Source organism: Dromiciops gliroides, chromosome 2 (assembly GCF_019393635.1).
Source record: "Dromiciops gliroides isolate mDroGli1 chromosome 2, mDroGli1.pri, whole genome shotgun sequence".
In the NCBI taxonomy this organism is placed as follows: Eukaryota; Metazoa; Chordata; class Mammalia; order Microbiotheria; family Microbiotheriidae; genus Dromiciops; species Dromiciops gliroides.
Genome location: NC_057862.1, coordinates 361319377 through 361334400, shown reverse-complemented (window position 1 = coordinate 361334400; position 15024 = coordinate 361319377). Strand labels below are relative to the sequence as shown.

At 39.0% G+C, this 15024-nt stretch overlaps 1 protein-coding gene across 4 annotated transcripts in view; it reads right to left on the bottom strand.

Annotated features, from left to right (window-relative positions):
- Window positions 1–15024, bottom strand: part of PHF20 (PHD finger protein 20) — a 116657-nt gene that overhangs the window by 62624 nt on the left and 39009 nt on the right. For all 4 annotated transcript variants that reach the window (XM_043981493.1, XM_043981496.1, XM_043981495.1 and 1 more), the window contains one exon: window positions 4087–4166. In XM_043981493.1, coding sequence (XP_043837428.1) covers window positions 4087–4166 — 80 coding nt within the window. The remainder of the gene's footprint in view (window positions 1–4086; window positions 4167–15024) is intronic.

Sequence of the window (15024 nt, the reverse complement as noted above, 5' to 3'; positions counted from 1 at the left end):
AAACCCACAGTCTCAAACTTTAGGTGACAAGATACTTTCTCTGAATGTCCCTACCTTAGCAAGAACATAGAGAAAACAAAGGAAAAGGAAGCATCTGTCAGTCCTCACTCCAAATAACAACTAATTTGGAGACAAAATTCATTCAGAAGATCCAGGCTGAGAATTACAAATCCCTAAGCATCAGAGAACTTAAATCACAGAACTCCAAGACTCTGACAAGGCAGATGCAAACGTCCTCTTAGCCAAAAAGACTAAAGTGTGGTTAGCCTTTGGCAAGGAAGGATCAAGGTTATTTTACCATACATGTCATGGGCAGTGGAAAAAGAAGCTATTTCTTACAACAAAGGTCCAGATAAAACAATGACATTGCAGTAACTAAAATCTTTAAGAGATAATAAAAGTTTCCTAATCTATTACAGAGTTTGGCTAATTATTCTTTTGGAAACCAACATAAAAATACTAAAAACAATGAAAACAGGGCAAAATATGTACTTTTGGACCAAATAATGTACAAGATGAAAAGTTCAAGATAACAACATAAGAAGAAAATCACGTAAATACCTAAAATGGACCAGAACTCTACTTAAACAAAACAGGCAAACTTCCACATGAAGTGATCTGAAAAGCACAGTGCTTGGCACAGCGTCAGTGCATAATAACTTTTCTTCCTTTCTTTCTTTGTGTTTTTCTTTTTATTTATCTTTCTTTCTATCCAACTATTTGCAACTCAGGTAGCTGGCCCTAGATCCAGGGCAGAAGTACTGGGGAATCCTACTCTGCAAAGGATGCCTGTGAGCTTTTATCATCTTCAAATGCAAAGTGGTTCCTATAAAACAAGCTGCAGTTAAAGAACCCAAATCTTTGAAACTAGCATTCAAATCTCAGCCTGTTAATAAGCACTTCACTGGAATTTAGCCCAATTTTCAAATGAATGACTGGCAGATGCACATCTGCCCAAGGACTGAGATAAATGAAAGAAGCAACACCAACACATTGGATGAGATTTTGGGTGACAGTTCCTCATACAGGATCAAAAAAAAAAAATCAGGGGGCAGCTAGGTGGCGTAGTGGATAAAGCACTGGCCCTGGATTCAGGAGGACCTGAGTTCAAGTCTGACCTCAGACACTTGACACTTAATAGTTTCGTGACCCTGGGTAAGTCACTTAACCCTCATTGCCCCACCAAAAAAAAATTAATTATGTGCCCATTTTAATCAAGCTTTTAAAAATAATTTTGTTTTATTTCCCTTAATTACTTAAGCTATTCAGGTACCCTAGAGGGCAGGCAGAGAGAAAGGAAAAGAAAAGGAAAAGGAAAAGTTAAAGTATGAGGGTGGAAATTTAATATATGGAACTTTAATTGGGTGCCTTGCAAAACTATTGGGGTCCCAGAAATAATGAGGGACCTTTGGGTTGAAAGCTCTCTCCCCTCTGAACTGCCCTTTTAGATATTTCTCCCAGGCCAATAAGAAAAAAACCTTACAGCTTCTTTTCCACAAAAGGATCAGATTTTATTACTTGGGAATTAATTAAATAACAGAGGTGAAATTAATAAAAATCAGAGATAAGGAAGTAGGAAAAAGAAAATACAGATAGATTCTCTTAACTCTAAACCTAGCCTTTTCAAAGCCTCAATTATAGGGGTGATCCCTTCTATGGCTTCTTTAGACAATGGATATTGTAGAATGGATGGGGGTGGTCCCCCTTTAACTTTAAAGGTAACAGGCATGGCAGATTTAAGGAGCCCCACCTCAGTAGGGGATGAGGCCCATAAAGACTCAGGAATGTCAGAGGGGATTTTGGATACATCCCCTACTGTTCCTTGAGCTTCTGTAAGCAAAATTGGTAATAAATGAACAGTATCATCTGGCAATTGTAGGGACACAGCCCCATCTGGAGCACAAGATATGGTTGCTCTGAGCTAGCATAGGAGATCACGACCTAATAAATTCACAGGGGCATCAGGCATATGAATGTTCCACTGTTAAAGGCCCCATACATACCATGAGAGGGGTTAATTTTGCCACTGGCTTTTCCCAAGACTCCTACCACATTCAAAGATCCTACAGGTTTACATTCAAGGTCTGGTTTACTTAACCAATACTGATTTAGAAGCTCCCGTGTCTAGCAGACAATCATAATATGTGTCCCTAACTTTGAGGTACAGGAGAGGAGAGGAGAGGGAGAGGGAGAGGGAGAGGAGGCCATCATTCAAACAGATCTGAGATATGACCCTATTAGGAAGTACAGAAAAACCTTCCAGAATGTGTTTAGGGCTTATCTTAGAATAATATTAATTACATTTACCACATGGAGAGATTCATTATTAATTTTACAAGCTACTTCTTTAAAAAAAGAATACATTTTAATTAGTTAGTTAATTTTGATTTTTTGTTGTTTTTTAGGCGGGGCAATGAGTGTTAAGTGACTTGCCCAGGATCACACAGCTAGTAAGTGTCAAGTGTCTGAGGCCACATTTGAACTCAGGTCCTCCTGAATCCTGGGCCAGTGCTTTATCCACTGTGCCACCTAGCTGCACCCAATATATTTTAAGCCCCACATCAAAATTATTTGTCTTTAAAAATCCCAAATAAGTAGAAACTGAATTAATGAGGCTTAATTTTATCTCAGAGTCCCCTTTAGTGCCTTTGGATTAAATCATTAAATAGAAAGGGGCAGATAATTAGTTGAAGCACCAGAAGTTTTAACTGTCTGCTTTTCAGTAGATTAGCTGTTTCCTTTTTTAATTTAACAGACTTAGAGAAGTAGTTACTAAATTTATAAAGCAAACAGAAGCATAATGATCAAAGTGCAAGACTCCATGAGGTGAATCACTCACTACTAATAACCATTACACCAACTCACCACTAGAGAAGGGAGTAGCTTCACTGAATAATTAACAAATACGTTTACTAATTTACGAGTAAAGTTCATTAAAAAGCTGGGCTGTCTTTAAATAGTTCAACAATTAATATTAATAATAAAAATTACAATTCTACAAACAAACAAAAGTCAACACCCATATTTTTAATCTTTTCTTTTCTCCACAAAAGCTTCATTAGGTAATGGGTATAAAATTCACTTAAAGGGGAAAAAAATATTGAGGGACCATAGCAAACCATTGTTTTGAGGACGAATTAATCCTGTTGGGCACAAGAAAGATAACAATGAACTGATGATGAGTGAGATGAGCAGAACCAGGAGAACATTGTACACACAACATTGTGTAATGATCAACTGTAATAGACTTGATTCTTCTCAGCAATACAATGGTCCAAGATACTTCCAAAGCACTCATGATGGAAAATGCTCCCCAAATCCAGGAAAAAAAAAACAAACTGGAATCTGGATGCAGATTGAACCATACTATTTCTCTTGTTTTTGTTATTCTTTTTCTTTTTTGAAGTTTTGCCTTTTTGCTCTGATTCTTCTCTCATAACATAACTAATGCAGAAATATGTTTAATGTGATTGTACATATATGACCTATATCAGATTACTTGCTGTCTTAGGGAGGGGGAAGGGGGGGAGCGAGAAAAATTTGAAACTAGAAATCTTATAAAAACAAATGTTGAAAACTCTCTCAAAATGGAACTAGAAAATAATTAAATATTTTATGGAAAAATAAATAAAATATTTCTTGGGGAAAAAATAAGTTTAATGTGATTGTACATAATTTTATGATCTAAAAAAAAAGATAACAAAGAAAATAAAAGTTATCATTCTAGGGCACTGAAGTAACCTAGGAATGTTCTTCAGGTCTCCACAGGCCACTTGGGCAAGTTGAGTAGATAATGGCTCTACAAGCAGAGAAAGGAAAGGAAAGGATCAAATAAATGCAGAAGTTGGCAGCTAAGTATCTGTGTCCTAAGGAATCTGAGTTAAAGAAAATTATGTCAACCGTATTACCAAGTATTTTACCCAGAAACACTTTCTCTCTTCACTCAAAATCTGTCAGACTGAGATGATAAACATTTTTGCCACCATTATAACAAAGCCAATGTCTTTATTTTTTTTAAGCAACTAAATTATTTAATATTAATTAAGATTATTTAAACTGCATGCAAAGCACAAAACTGTTTCTCACCTGATCTTTGGAAAAAGCTTTGACATGAATATGTTTGACAGTCTGAATTACTCCATCATAAAATTTCACAGTATAAGTACCTAAAATTCAAGAATACATAAGTTTAAAACTTACATTGCAATTACAGAAACATCTTTTCAATGTTCAAAAACACAGAACTGCCACTGTACACTAATTTACAGGAATTAAAAATTACTTGAAAAATATATTTAATCTTTATTTGTGTTCAAAAGAACCATGTACTAGCATTCATTTATCTGTCAGGACAAATATTCTAAGTCTCAACTGAATGTAAAAAAAGAACTTGCAAAAATGTATCCACATGGCATGTACATATTTGTTTCTCGTGCTTTAGTAAAATAAAAAGCTTCACCTGAACTTTTTACTGTAAAACACTTAAGGAGTAAGGGAGTGGTGCTTCTTTGCCAATGTAGAGGAATCATGGTTTAGAATACTCCACATCACATCAGACTTTTTCAGTTTTGCTGAACTTTTTTCCTTCTTTTTTAGTTTTTTATTATAAGGGCTAGTTCTCTGGGAAGTAGGATATAACATAATAGGAAATGTAAGTGTTATAAAAATCTAAAAATATCCACAAAAATTCATTTTAAAATAGCAAAGGGGGCAAATGTCCATTTGTTTATTCTACAATAAACTGTGAACAGATACAATTGGAGACAGACCCTTTTGAGTCTATGGGTAGCCCTGAGTAACCATAATTCTTAAAAATCATGAAAGAATCTCATCTCTTCACTCAAACATATCTACACACAAAAAATCCTTGTTCATAATAATACAGCTGCATTACCGGATGAATATATTAATTATGTTCCATGATACAATAATATTTATAATTAAAAGTCAAAACTCCTAGTCAGTTGCTCTTCACTCACATTCATAGTTCTAGTCCATTAGAAAAAGTACTAGCAGGGGCAGCTAGGTGGCACAGTGGATAAAGTACCAGCCTTGGATTCAGGAGGACCTGAGTTCAAATCTGTTCTCAGACACTTGACACCTACTAGCTGTGTGACCCTGGGCAAGTCACTTAACCCCCATTGCCCCACCCCACCCCCCAAAAAAGAATATAAGCTTCTTTAGAGCAGGGATTACCACCTTTTTGTTTTTATAACTCAAGCAATGGGCACAATGTTTAGCTCAGTGAGTGATTTATAAATGCTTTTCATACATTCAGCACCTCCCTTTTACCTACAGGCTAAGTCCAAATGCAGCAACCTAACACTCAAGGATCTCCACTGTCAAGTGTCTGAGGCTGGATCTGAACTCAGGTCCTCCTGAATCCAGGGGTAGTGCTTTATCCACTGCACCACCTAGCTGCCCCGGATTAGGTAATTTTTACCTGAAAATTGTTTCCCTAGAAACATGTAGAATAAAATAGAATATGAGAATGTATTTTAAAATGACATCATGTCACCTGACTAGGATGACACTTGAGAATGAAGATAGCAGCCCAGGCCCTACACTTTTGCATGTAGATAACTGAAAAGCTGTAAAAATTTAACCCCTGGGGATATATCTCTAAAATTAAAATGTCTGCTAACATTTAGTTCCCTTTGCCAAAATTCATTTTAGAAACATTTTTAAGGAACATTCTCCAAAGAGATATGAGAAGACACCTCGTCCCTAGTCTTTGAAGAAATGGGGGACATGGAGTGTGGAAACCAGCATTCAACATGAGACTTTTTAGATATATTGACTAGTTTTGCTGAACTTTCCCCCGGCTCTTTTCTGTTCTTTATTATAAGGAACAGTTATCTAGAAGGGGAAGGGATATAGTGAGAAATATAGGTAATGTTGTGAAAAATAAACCCATTAAAACTTTCTTTTGAAAAAGAAACATTCAGGACAGCTAGGTGGTGCAGTAGATAGAGCACCAGCCTTGGATTCAGAAGGACCTGAGTTCAAATCCGACCTCAGACACTTGACACTTACTAGCAGTGTCACCCAAGTCACTTAACCCCAATTGTTTCACCAAAAAAAAAAAAAAGAAAATGTGATGTTTGGGGCCAGCTAGGTGGCTACTTACTAGCTGTGTGACCCTGGGCAAGTCACTTAACCCAAACTGCCCTGGGGGGAAAAAAAAAGAAAATTTCAGGGGCACTTAGTCTGAGGATGTTCTAGTTGTCCTAATACACAAAGCAGAATAAATCAGTGCTATAACAGAAGAAATTATTTAACTGTAACACAACTGAACTGAAATGTCACCGAAGTCTCAATGGTAAGGGCCCAGAACCTCAGAAAGACAGGCACTATTCCCCTGTGAGACAGTTGAGAAAGGAAGCTCCTCCCACAGCAGCTTAGCTCCAGCTGTCCTTTCCTCATGGACAAACAGGAAGGAAGCCAGTGAGAGCCAAGTCTAGGAACATGGATCCAGAGCTGTGAGGGTCATCAGAAGCATCTGATCTAGCTCCATAATTTTACAGGGGATAGAGCCAACGCCCAAACAGAGGAGTGACATGTCCACGACAAAACAGGCAGAATTTTAATCCATGTCCTCTGAGTCTAACACCTGTTCTCTCATTAATAATAATGCCTCTATTAATAACAAAAAGGATAAGAACACCCACCACATGGTCTTTATAAGGATTATATGAGGTAATCTGCAATGTAAAGTACTCTGGTACCTTTCATACTGTTAAGGGTTAAAATTCTAGCTAAACTGCCTAAAATATCTAATGAGTGGTCGCCAATCAATTACAAGCTTTAGCAAGAGTTAGACTTTTAAGCATTTATTAAGGAGAATAAGAATTTGGTAAAGAGAGAGAGAAAGGCCTAGATTCCTATCTATTAAAGGGAGAGCACATTTCTAGCTCCCTTCTCCGCCAGCGTCCTCAGGAAAGAGCGCGAGACTGAGCGCCAGTCTCTTCCTTCCTCCTCCCACTAGCCCGCGTCACTTCCTGACTCCTGGTCTTGCCCTCAAAGACCTTCCCTTCATGGGCAGAACTCTTCTACAGTAAGTATCCAGCAGGTGGCGTTATTCCAATCGTTACAGTCCCCCCTGTTGTTCCTCAAGAAACAAAATGTTTCCTTGACGGAACAATACACCATATAAATGTTGGTGGGTTTCATGAGGTGGGTTACTCCCATTTTACACATAAGGAAACTGAGGCTTAGAAAGGCTACATGACTTACTCAGGGCACATACTCCAAGTCAGAGCCTAGACTCAATTCCTCACACTGTCTCACACTGCCCTGGCCCCCAATCTTCTATCCTGAAACCCTTGGTTCCTAAGAAAAGAGCTCCTGAACACAGTAACAACGGGAAGCATGAGAAGGTTCACAGAATTTAGGGCCATCCAAGCCATGATTACACCAGTCCCCTCATTTTATAGGTGAGCAAACTAAAGCCTGAAGAACTGAAGTGACTGGACCAAGATCATACAGGCAATAGCAGGGTCAGAATTAGAACCCAGCTCCCTGACTCAAAGCAGTGGCTTCTGATTGTATACCTACACTGCCAAGAGAAATAATGACAAGTCAACTGACAACCGATCCTAAAAAATAGTATGGGAGGGGGCAGCTAGGTGGCGCAGTGAATAAAGCACCAGCCCTGGATTCAGGAGTACCTGAGTTCAAATCCGGCCTCAGATACTTGACACTTACTAGCTGTGTGACCCTGAGCAAGTCACTTAACCCCCATTGCCCCCCCCCAAAAGAAAATACTTTAAAAAAAAAATAGTATGGGAAAGTAATGGACAACAAAAGACTGTTAATAAGCAAGGGAAGATGGGCTAAAACACAAGAGGACATAGGAATTCTCAGCTTCTTCAGGTCACCAGAACAAGGAACAAGGCAGGAACATTAGACAAGAATGAATTGGCATGAACGTCTTCTGTTATTATTTCTCTCAGGATCTGTGAACAGGAAGAATCTCCATGTTCCATTTTCCTCAACTCCACCCCACTCCTCCCCTCAATGTCTTATTCTAGGACGACTCATCCTGTGCCCTCTTGAATGCCTGCTCCATGGGTAACAAACTTGCTTTAATCTTAATTCTTTTCCTTTCTCCCTCCTTCTGTCTTCTGATTCTCCCCAAAACAGAGACTCCCTAGCCACCTTCTCCAGCACTGGCTGGGCCTTCACTCAATCCTCTGAACTCACTGATTATGGTGGCAGTAGCTGGACCTCCTTGATCATACTGCCACTGCAAGCTCTCCCTCGACCACCATCACTCAGTAACCTCTCTGCCTTTGAGATTCACTTGATCCATAGCTACTGCCAGATCAAAATGGTGGTAGTTACCTACTGACCTCCACAATACTCTCCTTCTTTCCTCAATGAGTTCAGTGTTGTGCTAATACTATTTCTCTATACTCCAATTCCTGCTCTCATGCTATTGTTGCAGTTGTTCAGTTGTGTCTGACTTGACTCTTTGATCCCTTACATCATAGCACTCCAGTACTGTCATTGGGGTTTGCTTGGCAAAAAGACTAGAGGGGTTTGCCATTTCCTTCTCCAGTATATTAAGGCAAAGAGAAGTTAAGTGACTTGCCCAGGGTCACATAGCTAGGAAGTTTTGAGGCCAAGTTTGAACTCAGGTCTTCCTGACTGCAAGCCCAGAGCTCTAGCCACTAAGCTACTTACCAACATCCTCTGCTCTCATGCAAAAGGACTTCTACATACATATTGATATTACCTCAAACATCCTAGCTTTATGGTTCATGAACTTACCCATTCCACATAATCTACTCCTCCATCCCACTTTAGCTAAACATATAGATGGTGATACCCTTAATCTAGCCATCACCTTCAAATGTACTATTTCCATGTTTATGAACTGTGATGTTTAAAATCTAATGTGGGTCCTAACCTGCCCCCCCAATTTTGCAGGGGAAACTGGCTAAGATTTACTGATAAATTAAGCAAGAGTTTAGGCTTTTAAGGATTTATTATTATTTATCAATGTTCTTTTTTTTTTTTTTAAGTGAGGCAACCGGGGTTAAGTGACTTGCCCAGGGTCACACAGCTAGTAAGTGTTAAGTGTCTGAGGCCGGATTTGGACTCAGGTACTCCTGACTCCAGGGCCGGTGCTCTATCCACTGTACCACCTAGCTGCCCCTGCGCCACCTAGTTGCCCCAAGGACTTATTAAAGAGTAAAGACAACACATGGGATCCCATAACACCAGAAAAGTCTATCTACTTTCCCCTCTTTTTTTCTATCTTTTCTCTGTCTCCCACCAAGCCAAAGTCCCGAACGAAAAGAAGGACCCTCCTTTCCTAGCAGCCCACATGAAGTTCTGCCACCAATCTGATGTCTCGATCAAAAAGAGACAGATCCTCAGCAGCTTCTCCCAGAAGCTCTCTGTGAAACAGGAAGCAGGGCCATCCACATACACAGCTCCAAGTTAATTGGCTGGTAGCTATGACTGATATAACTACAGGCAGTTCTATAGACAACTTCCAGATGCCAAGTCACATCTTTCTCCTCAGGGAAGAGCTGATTCTCACACTGCCCCCTGTGCTTCATGTGAAGAGACATCATTTCCTTACATGAAGAATTAACATTACAGATGCTTATGACTAACCAAGTAAAGGGAATTAAAAGAGAGAAAAAAATTGAGTGATGCATTAACAAAGGCTAAAAGGGGGGCAGCTAGGTGGTGCAGTGGATAGAGCACTGGCCCTGGAGTCAGGAGTACCTGAGTTCAAATCTGGCCTCAGACACTTAACACTTACTAGCTGTGTGACCCTGAGCAAGTCACTTAACCCCAATTGCCTCACTTAAAAAAAAAAACAAACAAACAAAACCAAAGGCTAAAAGGGTGCACTCCCCTTTTAGCAGGAGGACATTACAAACTGAGAAAAACTAAAGGGGGCACTCCCCTTTAGTAAGTGGATATTATAAACAGCTTATACAATGGGAAAAAGGAAAACAGGAAAATATTCATTTAAGTCTTTGGAAGTCTTTTCTCAGATGATTCTTGGGATGTCCTCTGGGTGTAGTTGTACAAAGGAAGTCTTTCAGGTGTTTCAGATGCTGGTAATCATCCAGGAAAATTTCCTACAAAATTGAGCTTAACATTTTAAATAGCTTTGCCAATAATCAAATTAAACAATGAGAGTTCTCAAAAACATGGTCTAAGGAAATTCAGAATCTTTTAGAGATTTTACAATTATTGTCCAGTTGTTATGCAGGAAACATATCCAACATTGTATTTATCATGACACCTGAGATAATTATGGGGGTTACCATAAAAGAACAGAGAAATAACTGAGTCAGGCTTAATAAGATTCAAAGGATTGAGATGTCCATGACATCAGGCATATAGAAGGGAGAACTGAAGTCAGGTGTCCAATGAGATGGCATAGCCCGGCCATCCAGTGCCATGTGGGGGGAAAATTAAACCAAAAGAATCCAACCTCGACTCTTGCCAATAGCTGTTCTCTCAGCCTTTCCCAAGTGTGAGAATTGGAATGACACCCCCTCCTGGGAGGGACATTGTAAGCTCTGGCCTGAAAAGAAACCATGTGACTTTAGCATCTGGAAGTGACCTTTCTGGGGTTTCGAAGGTCAGATCTGTGCCATCCTGTGGGTCCTCTCAATCAGAGCTACCAACCAATTAGCTTGAAGATGTGTGTGTGTGTGTGTGTGTGTGTGTGTGTGTGTGTGTGTGTGTGTGTGTGGACAGCCCTGTTTCCTGTTTCACAGGAGGCTTCTGGGAGGAGCGAAGCCTTTTCACTGCCGTATGGGACTTGACAGGACAGACAGGATAGGGAAGGCAGGCAAATCTCATACTTTATCCACGTGTTTCTCTTTACTAACCCCTAATGTACTTTAATAAATACTTAATGCCCAAAGACTGGTGCTATATGTTTTCTAATTTAAAGCAACCACTCATTAGATTTTAGACATCATAGCTAGAATTTTAGGGCCTTACACAAGGCAGTGCACTACCTGAACTTTGTGCATTTCTCTCCTTCTGTGATGGTCCAATGCCCACTCTTGTATGTATTCCTATCATGGGTGAAGGCAATTAATGTCTTAAATGGTAAGTTCCCATAATCCAAATCTTATATGGATTTAAAAATTGAGGATAATAATGATTGCAAAAAAATGTTAATTTGCTTTGACTCAGAATATAGTATACAATATGCAATAATTCCAAATAATATTTTTTTTGTAAAAGTAGTATTTCTAGAATTAATTTACACTTGCCACGGTAATCAATTTACCAAGGAAATATTTTATATAATTTGATCAAATTAATCAGTTGGAAAAACAAACAGTTTAGAACAAAATACACATGGAAGAATAAAAAACAATGAAATTCAAATTAGCTTAAAACACAATCTAAAAAGAATGAAAATCTCTATGAAAATAAACTCAAACTGTTGATTTCAAAATGTCAATACAATGGCATAAAAAGAAATCTTTATGTAATATTTAAACTGACTTTTTTTTTAATGCTTAGCAAAAATAATACTTCTAGAATTAATTTATACTTGCCATGTCAACCAATTTGCCAGGGAAACACTTTATAGAATTTGATCAAATAATCAATTGGAAAAAAAACCAATTTAGAATACAGGAGCACAATACTCCCAGAATTAATCATATATTATGAAATCAAAACCATCTTGCATTGGTTCAAAAATAGATAGATGAATAGAACAATTAGATTCCCTTATCTAATCACAATTTTGTTGTCATTCTACCTTCTACCTTGCAACCCCAAACCCTGTTCTTCAATTTAACATGACCTCCAATCTCTCAAACTGTTTTTTCCCAGGCCATCACCCCTACACTGGCTACACTCCCCATCTTGAACCCCTGATGAATGAGATAAACTCTACACTGTCCTCTTCTCTCAAACCTCTTGACTCCTGATCTTGCCCTGCCAAGCCTGAGTTTTGGATTATTCCCACCATCTGCTGTCTTCACTCCTCATGTACTACTGATCACAAAAGCATGCTAACCAGATCTACTATAAATGTAAGTTATATCCCCCCCACCCAAAAAAAAGTAAGTTATATCATCTCAACTAGGTCCTCACTATAGCATGGAAATCTTTTCCCTAATTAACCTGCTTCCACTCAGCTCACAGCTTTTCTAAACCTTTTCATTCCTCCTCAAAGCCCTCATGTCAAAGCCTGTTCCCCATGCTTCATACTTCACTGAAAACACTGAGGCAATTCACTGACTCATTCTTTGCCCTCTATCCTGATGGCTTCTGCAACTAGTCCTTCACTCCTGTACTCCATGAAGAGGAGGTCCTTTTCCTTGCCAAAGCTAACTCTTCAGTAAGCACAAGTGATCTCATTCCATCTGGTTTCCTTCAGGAGGCTGCCCTATTATCTCCACTCTCACATATCTTCAGTCTCTCCCTGTCTGCTGGATACTTCCCTACTGCTTACAAATATGCCCGTGTCTCCCTCATCCTCAGAAAATTTTCACTTCTTAAGTCCATCCCTGCTAGCTACCATTTCATTTTTCTTCTCCATTGTGTGGTCAAACTTCTGGAAAAGGCTATTTACAGTCAACAATGTCCACTTCCTTTCCTCACTCTCTTCTTCCACTACAATCTGGTTTCTGATCTCTTCATTCAACCAAAACTGCTTCTATACTAATTGATGTGAGATGGAATTTGGGTCAAATTGATCGTGAGTTGTCCCAAAAGAATTACAAGACTCGGGGCAGCTAGGTGGCGCAGTGGATGGAGCACCAGCCCTGGAGTCAGGAGTACCTAGGTTCAAATCTGGCCTCAGACACTTGACACTTACTAGCTGTGTGACCCTGGGCAAGTCACTTAACCCCAATTGCCTCACTAAAAAAAAAACAAATTTACAAGACTCAATGACTCAGTTTCCCAAGTTTTATTGCAATACTGTGAGTGACCACAGGGAGAGAACCAGAAAAGTGGAAAGGTATCCCTTGAATAGGGAAAAAAAAAGATAGTTATATTTATAGTATGGATTAATTGATTATCATTCTTATTATAATAATCTCCACCTTGGGGAGGTACAGGGGAGGGCTTATCCTAATTTAGACTTCCTGGAGTCCTAAGCCAACCCCAGAGGCGGGTACCTTTTTCCATGGAGGTATGTTTTGGGGGTTTACATGTCATAAGGTGAATCTGGGGACAAATTTGGCCTTTTCTGCACATGTCTCTTTATGATTCCCATGTTCAGTTTCAAAATATCTTCATTTATCAGTAGGATTTCTATACCCTGTCAGTGTATCATTGTGTATCATTGTTATGTTTAAGGTCTCTCTGACCTGCCTCTTTATGCTTTTGTTATGAGTGGTGATTAATGTAGGTATCAAGAACCAAGGCCCTGACTTGTTTCCCAAATCTTAAGTTATCCATTAACTGGGGTCTGAATCCTTCTTAGAGCTCAGATCTTGAGCTTGGGTCTTAGGTTTTTCTGTTAACCCCTTTTTTTTTTGCCTCCTACATTACTAATGATCTCTTAATGCCCAAGTCTAATGGTCTTCTCTCTATCTTCATCCTTCTTGCCTCTCTACAAGCTTCACATGTTGATCACCCTCATATCCTTGATATTCTTTTTTCTATGACACTGTCCTGATTCTCCTCCTACCTATCTTTCTCTCTTTTTCAGTCTCCTTTTGCTGGTCTTTTTCCAGGTCATAGCTGTCAACCTTGGCACAACTACAGGATTCTGTGCTGAAGCCTCTTCTCTTCTTCCTTTATACCATTTCATTTCATAATCCAAGCTTGCTTGAACACAATTGTTTTTAATGTTGTCTCACTCATAGACTATGAGAGCTCCTTGAGATCAGGGACTGTCTTTTGTCAGTTTTGTATCCCCAGAGCTTAGCACACTGCCTTGCACACAGTAGGCAATTAATAAATACTTACCAACCAACAACCATGGAAAAAATAAACCTCTTATAATTAGCAAATAGTTCTTCAAAAGTTCCATGATTTCATCTATGTATATATTCCCTCTACAGGTGTAGACAAATTCACCATCCTTTCTCATCCTGAAGTATTCTTTTCCATGTCTACAGGCCCAACACAATGAAGACTTTCCTCTGGTTCTTTCAATATTTAATAGAATATCAGTGTAGGTAGAGAATCTACCTGAATCACTGAACAAGGATCACACTCTGGGAGTACCAATAGTTAAATCAATGCTTATTAATGGGCTTAAAATACTACATGATCCTAGACCCCCATTCCCTTCTCTGCCACTCTCCCCATGGAAAGGGCTCCACAGAACCTAAGGGCATCATCTAACTTTAACCTCCATTTAAAAAACAGCCCTCTGTTCCCAATGACCACACAACACAGCAGACTCAGCAATCAAGAATGAGGTTCATATAGAAGGTAAAAATTTAAAGAGAAAATACAGCTGAATTAATAGTTTCTGTTGATTTCTATTCCCCTACCTGCTTTAATGAACAAATCCCCATATAAGGGAATTTGAAGGTAGCTTTCAAGACTAAACTGCCCCTTGTTTCAAGTGGCCTAAGGTAAAGAAGAATTTATCTGAACATGTCCCTGTAGCTAAATAATACATATGCAATGGGGCAGCTAGATGGCACAGTGGATAGAGCACCAGCCCTGGAGTCAGGAGTACCTGAGTTCAAATCCAGCCTCAGACACTTAACACTTACTAGCTGTGTGACCCTGGGCAAGTCACTTAACCCCAATTGCCTCACTAAAAATAATAATAATAATAATAATAATACATATGCAGATAAATTTTTATGATCCTTGAGGTTTCTAATGTTAGAACCTAACCACATTCCTGCCCACTCTACCTTTAAATTACTTATATATTTATATATTTCCATCATCTCTTCCATATTAAACAGACAGCTCCATATACCTCAGAACTAAGCCCATTCAAGAGTATGACAAGAGGTCAAAGAGATAAAAGGGACAAAGGGAGGTGGGGGGATAAAAAGACAGACAGAAAAAATCAGACCTAATGTAAACACAGATGAAAAC